A 17,019-nucleotide genomic window follows, 5' to 3' on the forward strand; every position below is an offset into this window, starting at 1 on the left:
GAGCCCAAAGCTGGAAGTACACAAAGCTTGTTAGTTTGTAAAGACATTTGAAGTATTCAGTGTTAACAAATGGAAATTTCTGGTTTAAAATTTTTGCGTAGAAATTATAGTACAATGTCATTAAGAATCTTTAGCACCATGCAAAGCCAGCTGAATTTCCTTAAGTATCTTACTTGGGGCTGTGATTCATTCTTTTTCCCCTTGTGTTTTTGAAACTGAAGCAGAATAAATTCTTGAAAAGACAGACTCCCCAAAGAATGCTGGTTATGTCAAAAATGTACCGTGCTCCAGAGCCATGCTGGTTCCGTCCCTTATCTGCCCCCTTATCCCTGCCAACATGGAGTGCCTTAGGCGTAGGCTCTGCCGTTTGTCTGAATACAGCCGCTCCCCGAGTTACGACCATCTCCACTTACGAACATCCGCACTTACGACCAAAGTGGTCGTAAATGCGAATCCGAGTTACGAACGGTGATCGGCGCTTATGAACAGCGCGGTTGCCATGGAACTCTGTGGGATCCGAGTTCGTAACTCGGGGAATGGCTATACCTTCTTGCCGCATTGCTGCCTTCAGTTTTGGTAGTCACTTGTATCATTTTGACTTGCAACTTAGGAATGTTAAATTTCCATTAATCAGCTAATCGAGTAGCCGATGAAATTTCGATTAGTTGATAAGAGGGAGGTGGGGCACTTGCCTCTGTAGTAAGAGCCACCTGCACCTCAGGCACAAGCACAGCCGGGAACATGGGACAAGCAGGGACTAGACAGTCCCCACTTGCCCTGGTTCTGACTCCTGCACTTCTGCCTTTGAAATGTAGCCCCTGGGGACCTCTTGCTACATTTCCAAAGGCAGAGGCGCAGCAATCAGTACCTGGCACGAGTGGGGACGGCTTCAGTCCCTGCTCACGGTATTTCCCCGCTGTGCGTCTGCCTCCCCTGCCCCCGTGGAAACAGTGCTGGGGGGAACCAGTTTTTAAGCTGGCTCCCCCCAGCACCAGCTCCTGCTTCCCCCCCAGCTGGCTCTCTTTAATAGAAGTGACTAGTTTAGTCACTACTCGACTACCCGATAGGCATATGCTTATTAGGTGTCAACTAGCCGCTTACTTCCCTATTTCAGCCCCTGCCTAAAAAATGACTTACAAAATGTTGTACAGTTGAAGCAATCCTTCTTCCTGGCAGGTTTATTTTGTGCCATCAGATACCACGAGACTATCTCCTGAGGGACTTCCCGTACCTGATGTTGCAGAGTTTTCCTGTGAAGGGTGTAAATGTGTACTATGTGCTAAGTCGTTATGTGTGATCATTTCAGGATAACACTTGTCCAATGTTTTTTCTTTCAGGAATTATCCAGAAACAGTGAGAAAGGTATGTACCCACTGGCCATTTTGAGCCCTTTCCTTAAAAGCTGTACAACTACACATGGCATGCTGTTTCATGGCATAGGTGTATGTCTGGTTGGAATCGTTTCTAGTCTGTAATGCTGCTTGCCCTAAGAACTGACAGTTCAAACACAGATTTCTAATGGGACTGGTATTCCTGATGCATGGAAATATGCTATTCAGAATACTTTCAGGTGCGATGTCAAATAAGTTTGTCCTAGAAAAACTGATCCTACATCTTAAAGTGCCCCTGCATTTTTTCTGGGCTTAGTTGCTAGAATTAGTGTTTAAAAAAAGGGGGGGAGGAGGGGGAGTCAATATATTTGAATTTATGCTTGAATAATTTATACTTACATTTCTCAGTATAATTGCCTGACTTCAAAATATAAAGCACGGCCCAGAGGTGGCAGTTTGTAAATCACAGGACAAGTAAGTTACTTTCCAAGCTTGCCTCAGATTTACACTAAAATCTAAAGACTTGGCATTCCAAGTGTGGAACAGGGAGGAATAGAAATAGCATGATCAGTCATTCCTCTCTATTAGAATGAGTGTTAGAGGCACTGAAACCCTTGAGAGAAGATGGAAGAGAATGGAAAAGGCAAATTACAAATGTATACTCAGGTTTCTACTATGACGTGGATTGGTGTTTGTAGAATGCCCAGCTTAAAATACTGATCTTCCTTTGTGTAAAGTATGACATGGTGTATCCTGTATCTTTTTCAGTATCTATTTTTAGCCATTAATTTATTATTTGCAATCTCTGAAAATTCATCAAGCATATGAAATGTTCCAGTGTGGGGTCCTGAAATGTGCCTGGGTCTCGTTGAGCTAACAAAATGGCATCTACCATCCATTGGTCATGATTTGAATGTTTTGTTCGAACTACAAAGACACTGAACGCATGCAAATTGAAACCTCCTTCCTCATTCCGACCAGGCAGGCCAAAGGTCGGAATAAAAGCTAACTTGCTTAAGGCTTTTTCTAACAAGATTCTCTGTGTCTTTTACATTCTCATTTGTAACATAATAAGATTCTGTCATCCACCCCCAGAGATGTAGAGAAGTACAATTATATATAAATAGTTCACAGAAATGTATCTTGCGTAGGAAGGCTTGTTAACATTCAAATGGTACAACCTTCCCATGCTATTCCCAGAGGAGTGCACGTTGGGAAGCATCTCGAGATCAGCTCAGGATGCTAGGTGCTCAAGGGTGCCTTGGGCACCCCCACCTTTGCCAGTCTAAAGTGTCTGGTTGGGAAATTGGGGGCACTGGTCCTTATGCAAATTGTGCTTCCTGCAAACTGGACCCAAGGCAGCAACGCTCGAAGGGTGAGGCTGCAGCTTTGGAGTTAGACCAGCAGTGGATAAGCGAGGTCTCGCAGGATCGGGCAGTTGGCTAACTGCATGCGCGTGCCTAGAGCAGGGGTCTCCAACCTTTTTAAGCACGCGATCACTTTTTGAATTTAAGTGCAATGCAGGATCTACCTCAAACCCAAACACCCTTGCCCTGCCTCCTTCGTGCCCCTTCTCCAAGGCCCCACCCCCTGCTCACTCCATCCTCCCTTCCTCCCTCCCCCATTCTCACTCAGTTTTATCGGGATGGGGACAGAGGTCAGGGGTGCGGGAGGGGGAATAGGGACTCTGATCTTGGGCTAAAGGATCTGGAGTGTGGGAGAGGTTCTGAGCTGAGGTAGTTGAGCAGCCAGGGGGGTTCAGGGTGCAGGCTCCGGGGCGGAGAGGGGGTTGGGTGCGGGGGGACTCAGGGCTAGGGCAGGAGTTTGGGGTGTGTGACGTAGTGGGGGGGAACTTGCTGGTTTCTATGGGTCTGTGGTAACCCCCACTGGCTGCCGCCAGTACCACAGCCAAGAAGGACAGGGATGGATCATTATGCAAAGGGATCTCGCAACCGGTCTGACCAGCTAACCCCCATGGAGAGGAACAAAGGAAGGTGGATGCTGCCCTGGCTGGGGGGCAGGGCTGGAGGAGGGTGGGTTAGTTTCTGTCTGGGAGGATGGAGGAAGCAGCCTCAGCAACAGGCTGGGGGGTTTAGAAGCCAAGACCTCCCCCCATCTCAAGGGGGGCTGAGGCATCCTAGGCCTGTCCTGTAACCTGATGACATCTGTGCTGTGCTGTATCCTGAAGATGCAATAAACCACCTCTATTCTACTGGCTGGTGGAGTCTGTTCGTGCCATTCCGGGGGTGCAGGAGACGGGGGACCCCCGACGCGCCGTCACAGGGTGCAAGAGAGGTTCAGGACTGGGGCTGGTTGTGGGTTCGGATGTGGGCTTCAGCTGGGCACCACTTACCACAGGTGGCTTCTGGGTGGTGGTGCAGGGGACTAAGGCAGGCTCACCCCCTACTCCCAAAAGCAGCCAGCAGACTTCCTCCATCCCTGCTCCCTCTGCTCTGTGGAGATGGGAGACAGGGTGGGTGGAGGGTCACCCTGACATCAGCACCCCCTCCTCTTCTTCCTGTACCCTGTGCAGCAAGCAAGAGACTCCCATGGGTGGGGGGCAGCTCCAAGGCAGAGGGCAGGAGCAGCAGATGAAGGGCCAGCACTTGACAGCCTCCCGGCCAAACCTGTCAGGATCACCTGTCAAAGGCTCCAAAATCTACCAGTAGATCCCAATCTACTGGTTGGGGTCCATTGGCCTAGAGTTAGCAGGGAGTGTTGGCTGAACCGTAGCAGCGCTGTGACTGGCTGCAGAGGGAGCGTGCAGCTCTCAACTGTCAACGGAGCGTGCGGTCAGAACTCACCTTCACCCGCCTTTGTTTTACGTGCGTGTTGCTTTGGTAATCCTGGTGGGGAACAAAATGACGTGGATGGAAACCAGCGGGCTTGTTGCTCGTGGGCACTGAGAAACAATGTCTTACAAGCTGCACACACAACCCCAGTGGGCCATCTGTCACCCTCAGGCCAATGGTAGCCCTCCACTGAATTAGACTTTTGTGTCCAGTTTTATTTAAGCCTGAAGTTGCAACAAGAACAATGCAGAGTGAATTGTTTTGCCTCAAGTCAGCCACTTGCTAGGCAAAGTAGGATCTAAATTTGGTGGCTTTGTAGTAATGTGAAGGAGGTATTTAAATTTTTGGAACACATTTAAATCCCTGTCAATCTGCTCTTATGTAAACTTTCTTTGGAGCTGAGGCAGTGGGATGTAATTATTTTTAGCAGATTTAAGGCTGGGTAGGTAGAGTCCAAGTACTTAGCTACACACGGAAATGTTTTCTCACTAAGGTAGCAAGTGAATTTAAAATGACAAAGATTTATTGTGGAATAAGGATCCACTCGTGGGGGGTTAATCAGAGTGAATTTGAAACAACTCCGAGCTGAGACAAGCTTGTATTAATTCCCTCATTAGCCGATGATCAATCTTCCTTGTACTGAAAAGCTCCCCTCTCTACGGCTCAGAACAGTCCTTTTTTGGTAGCTCCACACTGAATCTTCACTAGAAACCATACTGTGCCTCTGAGATTAGCACTGGGTCGTGACGCTGACAGGAGGTCATGCACCACTGTTTCTTGCCAAGGGCCAGATAAATTGGTTGCCGAGACACCTACAGATGCCTAGGCTGGAATCTATTTTCTACAGTGATTGGCGCATGGATTTTTGGCTGAGAGAGAGACAGGTTTCCCAGGAAAGGTAAACAATTGTTTATTAAATCAATCCCTTCGTTTTATTTAGATCAGGATTTCTGTATTTAAATGAGATTTTGTTTTTAGAAAAGTAAACCTGTTCAAAACTAGATTTGAAATTAATCAATTAATAAAGTAAATGTGGTGCATCTGCCTTCCAGATAAGTAAACGGGTGCTGCTCTTCTATATAAAATGTATGCATGGGGAACAGCTTTAATTTTTTAGCTCAACTCAAGCATCGCAAATAACATCACGATGTCACATGCTGCATTAAGTATCTATATTTTCAGTTGTTACAGTGGAGTGAATGCTGGTTGTTAATTTTTTTCCAAATGCAAGTACGTTGAGTGCCTGAAGTGCAGAAAATCTTTTATCTTAATTACTTCTGGGTTCAGCTCAGCCAATGGGTGCAGAGAGAATACTTTCTTCACTTGGACTAATTCATTCAAAGTTGAGAACCCGATGGCAGTTTAAGAAGCAGAACAGTTCGTTTTCCCGGTTCAAATCAAGGAATAAAGGCAGGTTTGAGAGGAAGAGATCTACTAGATCTTGAAGGACATGAGACGCAGAATAGGATTTTATCAAGTACCAAAATATAGGCGCCTTTAAAAATCCTGCTAGGCTTCTATCTGCAGCTTTAGGTGCCTTTGCAAATCTGGTCCCATGGTGAACAGAGACAGTTCATTTTCAATAGTTAATATTTAGTTAAATACAGAATAGATTTGGATAAACTTGGTATGCATCTTTGCACACTTAAAAACTATTTTTAAAGAACTAATTTTAAAAGGCCTGTTTTTGTACATTTTAATTGCATTTCAGTTTCCATCCAAATGCAACTGGACACAAATCCCAATAAAATCTATTAAATAAGAACTGCATCATTCACCACTTACTAACATAGTGTAGAAATTAAGAATTTGATGTAGTAAGCTACATAAGAACGGCCATGCTGGTTCAGACTGTTGGTCCAGCTAGTCCAATATAGGGATGTTAAATTCAAATTAATTGGCTAATTGAATAGTCAATGCAATTTGCATCGACTTCGATTAGTCGATAAGGGCGCTTCTGCCTTTGAAGTGTAGAAACCGCCCCAGAGCTATTGCTGCACCTCAAAGACGAAAGCGCTGCGGGGAGTCCCCCTCTGGCCCTGAGCTCCCCGCAGCATTTCAAACTGGCAGCGCCGCATGGAGCTCGGGGTCAGCTGGGGACTCTGAGTGCATAGGCTGGTGCTGCTTTGAAACGCCTCAGAGAGCCCGGCGTCAGGCTCCACGTGGTGATTCAAAGCAGCAGCGCTGTGTGGAGTCCAGGCAGTAGTCAAGAAATGCGTCACCTGCCATCCAGTCCCAGAATCCGGCAGTCAGACACGCAGCTCGTGGGCTTGCACCCGGCCCAGGGTCATTGGCAATCATTGGTGGGCCATCCTGCTCTGAATCCAGGTATAGCTTTGGCCTCCATACCGTCCCCTGGCAGTGATCGCTGCAGGCTGGCTGCATTGCGGGATGGAAGCGCTTTCTTCTGTGATTAAACCTGCTGCGTATGAATTCCATGGGTTCTTGTAATGACAGGGACTGCGCTAGCAGGTGCGGACGACGTAGCTCGGGGCCTTGCCTGCAGTGGTGTTCGGGGGTCGGTTTTTGTAAATGAAGGGGAAATTGTGCCTGCTTTCCTTACACGATTGTATAGGGCCGGGGAATGGGAAAAGGGGGTTCAGGCATGGGGTAGGGGTGCAGGACTCTGAGCAAGGGGCCAAGGGCAGGGAATGAGGAGGCTGGGGAGAACTTACTGGGGCCGGCGAGGGTGGTGCTGCTGTGGCAACAGCTCATCCAGGAGGCTGGGGCTGCGTAGACTGGCCTCAGCCCACAGCCTGACAGGGGTGGGGGACTGAGGCTGAGGGACAGCCCCAGCCCATGGCCTGCAGCCTGTCCGGGAGGTGGGGGGACGAAGCTCCAGGGGCCAGTCATGACCTCTAGTGGCCCCAGTTTCCTGCAGCCTGTCCTGGACGGGGGGAGGCTCCCTTAGCCCCGCCATGATTTGCAGGCTCTCTGCACTGTGGGGCGGGGGGAGAGGGACAGACTCTGGGAGCTTCCCCCAGCCTGCAGTGCTGTCCCCTGCCCTGGTGGTCTGCAGGAAGGCCTCCAGGGGCCCCTTGCAGTCTGCAGGCTGGGAGTGGGGGAGGGCCTAGGGCTGGCCCCAGCCTCCAGGGCCCACCTTGTCATGCAGGCTGACCGGAGGGAGAGCAGGGCTCAGCGGCCTAGCCCCAGCCTTTAGCACGCCCTTCCCCCATGTTGTCTTGAAATGTGGGGGGGGCCCCCTGGTGGCCACTCTCCTATCACATCCCTCCAAACAGCAGCCCCTCCCTTTGCACGGTATGGAAAACTGTCCTTTTCCTGGGGCTTCCGGTTCTCCTGGCACAGCCAACCCCGGACCTTGCTTCAAGTTAGGAGAAGAGGAAGCTGCCTGCCGAATTTGGTGGCCCTGTCCCTTACTGCTTAGGAGGAGTTCCTGAACAGACTCGCAGACAGACACACCCTAAAATTAGCTTCCCTGTTCAATTTCTTCCCACCAGTCAAGATTTTAAAGACTTCTCTCGTATCTCCCTTAATTATGTCTCTCCCTGCTGAAACGTCTAGTTTTGTGAGATTCCTTTGTGGCTCTTGGCAGTCTGCTTTGGACTTAAACTGTTCAGAGTTTAAAAAAAAAATCTCTGAAGGGTCATCATGTTAGTCTGTAACTTTAAAACCGAGTGGTCCTGTGACACTGGAGAAGCAAAACAGATGCTGAGCTTTTTGTGGGCAAAACCTCTTCATCAGACGGCGATCATCGGTGTTCCCTCCAAGCTGCCTAGCTTCTCTGGTGATTCATAAGCCCACCCAGTCAGTCAGCTCCTGCATGGAGCCCTGAACCGCTGCCTGGGTGGGCGGATGAATCCTCACTGCTTAGAGGGAACACTGCCGACGACCATCTGATGAAGTGGTTTTGCCCACAAAAGCTCCTAATTCTATCTGGTTTGGTCAGTGTCTAAGGTGCCGCAGGACCACCCGTTGTTTCGAGTAAGTTTGTATCCTCTACAGACTTCCCCCTCACTGATCACTCCTTCTTCCAGATTATTTATGAATGTTGAACACCACAGATCCCTAGGAGACTCTTCACATCGCTCCATTCTGAAACTGACCATTTACTGCTATCCCCTTGTTTCCTGTTTTTTAACTAGTTGCTGAGCCATGAGAGGGTTTCCCTCTTATCCCATGACAGTTTGGTGAGGGACCTAGTCAAAGGCCTTCTTGTAGTCCAAGTACCGCCACTAGATTGCTCTTGTCCACATATTTGTTGACTCCTCCCCCTTAAAGAATTCCAATAGATTGGCGAGGCGCGAGATTGTCTTTTCAAAAAGCTGTATTGACTCTTCCCCTGCAAATCTTCTTCATCTGTATGATCTTTCTGTGCTTTGCTATCGTTCCAGCGAAGGACATTAAAATGCGATTTGGCTAGACTAATTGTATAGTCCATACAATTTGTATCGACTGTACAACGAGTCGATAAGCGCCCCTGCAGAGCCGCAGCTCTGAGCAGTCCTGGCTCGTGCCGCCTCCAGAGCCCCCTGCGCTACGGCTCTCCATTTTAAATGTAGCGAGAGCCACTGCAGCTGGGCTCTTACTACATTTAAAATGCATAGGTTCAGTGATTGACACACGCCGGGACTGCTCGGTCCCAGCTCGCGCTGAGTCCAGCAGCCTCTGTTCCCAGTGGACAACCCTGTTCGTGCCTCCAGGGCTGGCCGTGGGCAGGGGCTGTGACCCAACCCCTGTCCATGGCCAGCCCTGGCTGCTGCAAACAAAGACTGCTCCAGCACCAGCCCCTGTTCATGGCGTCCAGGACTGGCTCACGCCATTTCCCTCTGTGCCTCTGGCCTCCCTTGGCCCCCCGCAGAGATGGTGCAGGGGAGAGCTGGCTTTACCAGCCCCGCCCCCGCCCCCGCCCATGCCCCTGCCCTTTGCTGCCTCTCTCTGCTAGAGGCAACAAGGGTGGGGAAGCAACTAGTGGAGTTACATTTGCTTATCGGATGTGCGACTACCCACTTACATCCCTAGTTCCAACCAATTTGCCTGGCACTGAAATTAGGCTCAGCAGCCTGGAAATAGCCATGATTGCCTCCATCACATTCGCTGTCCTCCGGGCACCTGGTGCTGATGCCGGTTCAAATGACCGGTTGCACCCCACAGGGAATAGTTCTGCCGCCTCATGTTCGTGTTCCTTCAGAACTCTTGGGGGATCCCATCTGGGCCTGGTGACCTGTTGCTGTTCAGTGTATCCATTTATCCCGGGCACATTAATTGCGTAAATAAATGTGTATAGACAGCGTCAGCAAAAGTACCCAATCTGATGTAAAGTCTATATTTGGCTGCAGATAAGCGGGTCTTAATGGTTACCAGCCAATGAGAATGAACCTTCCTTTAGGAAAATAAATAGAAAGTACAAATGTAGAAGTAGATTCAGTAGCATTTCTGATAAGGATTTAAATCAGTAAACAGAGAAGTGATCTAAATTGATTTAAATCTACCCTGCTTTGATTATTCTTTCTCTTCTCCCTCAGCTTAGGTCTTTCTCTTTCTAACTGCAACTCAGCATCCATCAAGTTAGAGCCAATGCTGGCAGATAAGGGAATAGTGCTAATCTAGAACATCCTATTAAGTGCTTTCAGGTTAAGTTGTGGTGGGGGAGGGAGGAGAATAAAGGGTTTTTTTATCATGCTGCTGCTGGTAGCAGTTCTGTGTCAGTGTTGGATGAATAGCCTCATTTGGGATGTGTACTGTACACAGAGAAATTGCTGCGTGGTATAAAGCAGTTCTCAAGGTGTACTGGTTTATAGGTCAGGTCAATATGACTGTTTTCATTTTGAGTGTTTTTGCGGAACACTCACTAACATGGCGTCTATTATAGCCGGGGTGGGGAACCTTTTTTGGGCTGGGGGCTGCTGGCCCACAGAAAAATCAGTTGGGGGCTGCACACAAGTGAGAAGCAAAGTGAGAGGCTCCTGTCTGAGAAGGAAAAAGACCCTCCCCACGGTCCCCTTGCACACCAGAGCGCTGGTAGATTTTGTGTGCTCCAGCCCCATGGGTGGCTGGTAGGGGGATCCCTGAGCCTCAGGGGCCGGATCCTGGCAAGTGGGGGGCCAGACCTGAGGATCCCTGTGTTACAACATGGATTGCCTACTCTAGAGCATTCTGCATGAAGCTGGGAGAAGTTTGAATGGATTGATATTCTAGTGTACTAGATCTTCCAAACACGTGCAGCTCTACAAAAATGAGTAAGCTGAAGGTCAGCTCTTACATGCAGATTACTTGTTTCTCTCCTTGTATAACCTGCTGTGTAATTCGTCAGTGTCTCTTTTTTTTTTTCTCTCTCTCTTCTCTCTCTCTCTCCCTCTGACTGGAACTCTTTTAAATTGGTTACAACTCCCCAGTCCTTAGCTCAGCTTCTGAACCCATTCCAAGGCCATGTGATGTGACTTCCTGTAATAGAGACAAAAGAAAGCAACTTTCTGCTTCCTTTCCCTGCCCAACAGAATCCATGGTCCATGTGGGAGTTGCTCCTCGGTTGCAAATCCTCACATGATGTTGCAGTCATCAGAGTTACCAGAAGACCCAGGCTTCCGTGCAAACAGCTACACAGACACTGCAGTCACATGCGGCACTGTAACTCCTTTGATGGATGAAACAAGCGCAAAGGAGTCATCCAGTCCATCAAGCTGCATTTCCATCTGGGTTAGGGAACAAGTCTCCTCCTCTTGACTTGCATGCTGCTGACTTAATTAAGGGCTCTTGGCTTCCCTGCAAATCTATTTTGAGTCCTTGTGGGCACCTCATTTGTGCCCTCTGCAGACCTAGCCCTGCTGAAACCAAGGTTCAAGGGAGTGAAAGCAGTGGCCACAGGCCTGCTCGGGTTTGTTTTGTGCCACATGAACAAAGGCAGTAGTGCTGCTAGTGCTCCTGTAATGGGGCTGCTTCTAAAGGTCAAGCACACTTCTGGAGACATGAACAGGAGCTGGCGCTGAACGGGGCGAAGCCGCTTCAGACTGTGCACGAGAAGTCGTTTCTGTGCTCGCTGGATGCGAGTAAGGGAGCCTGCAGAGGAGTGTGCTTGTGAAAGAGGTTGCCAGTAGACTAAAAACCAAACCTATTGTCAGACTCCCAGGGCACCTTGCCTGACCCTTAGCACCGTGCTTCCCCATTGCGGGGGCCTGGCTTGGGGCATGGCAAACCAACCCAGTGGCTAAGGCGCTGGACTGGGATTCAGGAGACCGTGGTTCTGTTCCCAGCTCTGCTACTGAGCTGCTGGGTGACCATGGCCAGCTCACTCCCTCCCCGTTTGGCCACCCCCTTCTGCCTTGTTCATCTCTAGTACAAGCTGCTGGAGGCAGGGATTGCCTCTGTGTTACTAGTGGGACCCTGGTATCAGCTGGGGCCTCGAGTCAGAGCCATCCCTTCACAGGTCGGTTTGAGGCGGCCACCCCAGGCCCTGAACTTTGGGGGGGCATCTCGACCGTACTATGGGCAGGGCCCAGGGCAGACCAGGGCGTAGCCAGGGGGCCTGGTGTGGGGCAGCAGCAGGGGTTGGGCCCCCCTGCGCTCACCACAGCAATCCGGCAGCCTGCTCTGCCTGCCTGCGCTCTGCTTCCCCCCATCACAGTGGAGTGGAGCAGAGCAGGCTGCTGGGTCGTTCCAACTCCTGTCGCTGCATTGAGTGTAGGGGGGCTGTGACCGCTGCTGCCACGCCCCATGCAACCCCCCACCCCCACCCCCACCCCTGGTAATTGTGATGCTTGGGGGAGGGATGCAATGAGGGGGCAGGGGCGGGGCTTGGGCCAAGTGTGAAACAGTGGTAGAAAGGAGCAGGAGGCAGTGGTAGGTGTGTGGTGTGGGGGACATTGCCCTGGGCTCCATGCCTGGGGCACTGGGAGTGGGGGCTCTTCTGGGCCCCACACCTCTAGGCACTGCTAGGACACATCTGAAAAGAATTCTCCTGTCATACCATTAGGGGGAGATGCCAACCACAGTTTCTCCTTCAGATGTCATGGAAAGCAAACACCTCCAGCCACTTCCAGAGAACTAACTTGCATAGAAAGTGATGTTTACAGGTGATCTGCTTTTTCGGTGTCCTTAATGAATGCCTATTACGTGTTAATTACTGCTGCTGTGCTGTGCTACCTACAGGCCAACAAAGATTGGCCCCCGGTTATGCAAGGTGCGGTGCAGAGCAGTGGATGATCCCTGTTCAAAAGAGCCCTACAATCTAAACCCAACCGACCCTGGGTGGGGGAAGGGTGAAGCACGCAACCGGACTTCTTTGTGGCATGGCCACTGCTCTCCTTGGCGTCGCGTTGATTCCCGTGGGACGGTTGTGATGCAAGGCTTTCCAGAGCGCGCTGCGGGGCTGCACCGGAAGGAGCTGCAGGAGGCTTAGGCGGGGATTGAACGTGAAGCCAGGCCTGCAAGGGGGAAAGGGGAGCACACACAGGGTGTTTGGTGGCTCTGTGAACGTTACTGGGGGAGCGATTGCTGCTGAGTGAGATTGAAACCCGATAAGCAAAGGTCACCTCGCAATGCCGGTGAATCAGAGATTTATAAGAAAGCAGCAGGCAGGCTCTTTCTGCTTCCTTTGGCTGGGCTTAGGAGCACTGAAACGTTGTGGGGCTACTCACACACACGTGCCGGGGGGCTGTGCCCTTCTGTGGGTACTAGTCACTGGTGCCCAGAACGCTCAGTGATTTGTCCTTTGTCTTTCTGTATAAGTCTGGAGCCGGTTTGACATATTTTGCAAAATGCTGTTTCCTCTCCGGCACGCTGCGCATCACTCCCTGTTCCTGCCTTCGTTTGGGCAGACAGCCCCAGATTAACAAATCGATACTGGGGAAGGGCTTGCGGAACTCAACGCCTTACGGGTTGGGCTTTTCAAAACCATCAGTGGGGAATTATGGAGCCTACTTTTCCCAGTGTGGACAAGGCCCCAGGCTCCGCTTTTTGAAGACTCTCTTTTGTCTTTGTAAAGCCCTGTCAGCTGTACAAGTCGGGGAGCTAGGGCTAGTGAAGGAAGCATTCAAATATGGCTTGTTACAGGTGCCAGCAGTTTCCCTGTCAATGTTCACAGAGGCTGAATGATTTCCGGGGCAAGCTGATTGCTTAATTCTGTCTTGAATCACTGTCTTCCTAATTAGTAGCTTTAAATAGCACTTTGTGCTGCCATCTGAGATGCTGAATCTACCAGAATGGCAAGTGTCATGACACAGGCTGGGGGACTCTGTGATTCGCGGGGTTAGGTTAGAAAATGGAAACTGCCCATCTTGCACTGCTTGCAGTAATTTTCACTGGTATCTGGATGTCTTGCCCATAGCTTTTCAGCAAAGTCTGGTACATTTCCAAGTCTGTTTTGCAATATGTAAATTCCTTTAGAAACAGACTGTCTTGCCACCTTGTTTTCAAGAACTTGTTCACCTCAGTTCGTGCTGTTTACAGTGTCCCTGCCACAAGGGTGTTAACAGAGAGGCTATTGCTGCTGTCTTTTAATTGATTCCTATGGTTCCTTGGAAATTAATTGTGCCACTTGAAAAATGCTTACCTCGAAATCTGCATCTTTCCCAGAATTCTTTACATGCTCACTTACTGTCCCCTCCCCAGAATTCTTTGTTGTCTTTTGCTTCTCCTAGATTGAAAAAGCTGGTGTCAAGGGACGGGAGAGTGCCCCCAAATGACACGAGAGATGTGTGTAACTGTTCTGGCGTAAGGCAGAAGTCTCCATTGTTCTTTTCCCAGAATGCCTTCTGATATGATCCCACCACCCTCTTAGTTGGGTTTCACAGCCTGTGAAATGAACATCTGACAATTTGGGACTGTCCCATGTTGCACGTGAAGTCAATAGTAAAGAAACTGTCACTGTATTTGCACAGCATAGCTTGGTTAACTTAAACAAGTGCAGCTGTAGTAGAAATAGCACGTTGTATGAAGAGGCTGCTCTTAAGTAAGAAATCAATGACATTTGCTCCATGCTCTTCAAGGAAAGGCCTCTGAAGCAGTTGATTTTATCAGAAGGGTTCCTGTTAGAGCAGTCCATTAATCACATGTGACTAACTCAAAAATTGTGACTCATCACAGGTTTAATGGTGCTGGTAAACAGCAGAATACAAATTGAAACATTAACTATTTTGGATGGTTTTTATAAATTGTCAAATATATTGATTTGTTACAACACAGGATACAAAGTATCCAGTGCATAATGTATATCATTTATATCATTATTACTAGAAGATGTACTCAGCCTTGCTTGGGTCCTTACTCTGTGTGTGTGTGTGTGTGTGTGTGTGTGTGCGCGCGCGCGCGCGCACGAATCACGGGGGGGGGAGGGGAGCTGAGGATAGGGGGTGTGGGTGCAGGAGTTAGGCAAGGGGTTGGGGATGGGGGACTCAGGGCAGGGGCTGGTAAGTCTGAGGCGCTCACAAGGTCTACCTGTGGTGGGGAGGGCCATACTGGGCCAGCTGCAGTGGCTCCTGGGGCCACACTGGGCCAGTGCTGGCGGCTTGGACTCCCTCTGTGACAGGGTGGTAGGGGGATAGTGGTGTGGTCGCCCAGCTGTGGTCCTAGCAGCCCCCTTCCTTTCCATATTGTGGGAAAACAATCCCATTCCAGGCACATCTTGTTTTCCTGGCACAACCAAACCCAGACCTTGTTTTAAGTTCGGCGAAGAGGAAGCTGTATCCCGATTCTGATGGTCCTAGCTCTCACTGTCTAGGAGGAGTTCTTGATCAGATGGATGCACAGATATGCACACTTCTAAAATACATAGATAATTATTGATTACAGATGGTTGCACTGTAAAAACAATACAAGAAATATTTTTCAATTTGCCTCACACAAGTACTACAGTGCAATCTCCCTGTTGTGACAGCGCAACTTACAAAAGTAAAATGTTGTTACATAGCTGCACTCCAAAACAAAACAATGTAAAACTTTAGAGCCTCCAAGACCACTCAGTTTTATTTCTTGGTCAGCCACTTAAGACAGACATGTTTGTTGACGTTCACGCTCACCACTTCTTATCGACAGTGTCACTTGAAAGAGAGACCAGAGATTCACGTGACAGTTTAGTAGCCCATGTTGCAAGGTGTGTACGTGCCAGACGTGCGAATTGTTCCTATGCCCTTTCATGCTTTAGCCACCATTTCAGAGGACATGCTTCACTGCCGATGATGCTCATTTAACGAAAACGCATGAATTAAATTTGTGACTGAACTCCTAGGGGGAGAGCTGTGTGTCACCTGCTGTTTTACCCGTATTCTGCCATAGATTTCACAAAGTCTCAGTCTCAGATGATGACCCAGCACTTGTTTTTCAAACACTTGCGTAGCAGATTTGACACAACGCGGAGAAGGTACCAGCGAGAGTTATCTAACGATAGGCACAGCTCTCGACCCAAGGCTGAAGAATCTGAAATGCCTGCCAAAATCTGAGCGAGATGAGGGATGGAGCATGCTTTCAGGAGCCGTAAAGGAGAAACAGTCCAGCGTGAAAACTACAGAACTCAAACCACCAGAGAAGAAAATCAGCCGGCTGGTGGTGGCATCTGATTCAGCTGATGAAAAGGAACATGCGTGCGCAGGCTCTGCTTTGGATCGTTGTCGGGCGGAACCTGCCCTCTGGAGTGATGTTGAAGCATGATGGGATATATGGCTCTTCAGTGCCTCTGGCAGGTAAATACTTTGCGACACCAGCAACAGCCTCACTTTCAGGTGACCTTGTAGACAAGAAGGGGGCAGCAGCATCTTCTGCACAATTTAACTAAACTTGTTCAGCCAATCGCTCAAACAAGACGTAGGACTGAGGGGACTTGGAGACCTAAAGTTTTACTTTGTTTTCTTCTTGAATGCAGGTGTTTGTGCCTAATTCTACACCTGAAAGCTCCGGGGTGACTCCCCCCAAAACACCATGGGCAGGAGGGGCAAGGGACCAGAGCCTGTGTGCAGCCCAGGGGATTAGCGGGGGGGAGGGGGAAGGGTGGCACCCACACTCATTGGCGATGCAGCTCTGTTCCCCCAGCCCCTGTCCATGTGACTCGGAGTGGGGGGTGGGATTGCGCCCTGCATGCACCAGCCAGAAGGGAAGCAATACAGCCAGGAGCCAGTGAAGCAGAGTGGGCGAGGGAGTGTCCCTCTGCTTTGCGCTGCTGCTGGCCCCAGGCCCCTGCTCGTTCCCCAGGCCAAGTGAGTGGGGCAGGGTTGGGGAGGAGCAGAGCAGCAGTGGGAAGAGGTGGGATCGGACCCTCCCTTGGGTTAGGGATGGCAGGGGGAGGAGTCACATGATGGGTGGTCACATGGCCAGTGCTCCCCCATGCCCTTCCTCGTCAGTCACCCCTGCTGAAGGTTTTGTGATCGAGATTGTGCTACAGGGAGCTGAAGAAAACAGTGTTTTGCTTTTTCCGGTGTAATTAAAAATGAAGTGAGCGCTGTTCCCTTTGCTTCTGTGTGGAAAGCAATACATTTGAAAATGTAGAAAAGGTCCAAAAATATTTAAATTGTGTTGTTAACCCGATCACTCATGGGACTAACTGCAATTAATTTTAATTGCTTGACAGCCATAATTCCTGTGTGTACTGTACATATGCTCCTTCGTTTCTGATACAAACCTACTTTCAAACAAACTCACAGTCCAGTGGCCCTGTAGCAGGGGTTCTCACACTGGGAATCATGATCCCTCGAGGAAGTTGCAGAGTGGTTACCTGGGTGTTACGAGTTGTCAGTTCCCAGGGCCAGATACCCTCAAACTTCCATTAAAATTAAATTATGCCCCCCATGTTTTATTTATGTATGTCACACTCAGAGGCTTGCTGTGTGAAAGGGGTAGCCAATATAATAAGTTTTTGAATACCATAGGTCTCAAAGACAGTGTGATGTTAAAGATGTCACATCAAAATTGTTGGACCCAAAATCTTGGTTGCTTTTTTTCCTCCTGATTTCTGT

At 49.5% G+C, this 17,019-nt stretch overlaps 1 protein-coding gene across 7 annotated transcripts in view; it reads left to right on the top strand.

The window, feature by feature from the left end:
• Positions 1–17,019, top strand: part of GNG7 (G protein subunit gamma 7) — a 141,902-nt gene that overhangs the window by 87,177 nt on the left and 37,706 nt on the right. For 4 of the 7 annotated variants that reach the window (XM_075902746.1, XM_075902743.1, XM_075902744.1 and 1 more), the window contains exon 3: positions 1,338–1,362. The exons of 2 other annotated variants lie outside the window; for them this stretch is intronic. Coding sequence is in view for 1 of the 5 variants with exons in the window: in XM_075902741.1 (XP_075758856.1) it covers positions 1,338–1,362; positions 15,350–15,513 (189 nt within the window). In the remaining 4 variants the exon portion in view is untranslated. Of the gene's footprint in view, positions 1–1,337; positions 1,363–15,349; positions 15,753–17,019 lie in introns of those variants that run through there. One more of the 7 variants, XM_075902741.1, reaches the window with a different exon arrangement.

Source organism: Pelodiscus sinensis, chromosome 19, assembly GCF_049634645.1.
Source record: "Pelodiscus sinensis isolate JC-2024 chromosome 19, ASM4963464v1, whole genome shotgun sequence".
NCBI lineage: Eukaryota > Metazoa > Chordata > Testudines > Trionychidae > Pelodiscus > Pelodiscus sinensis.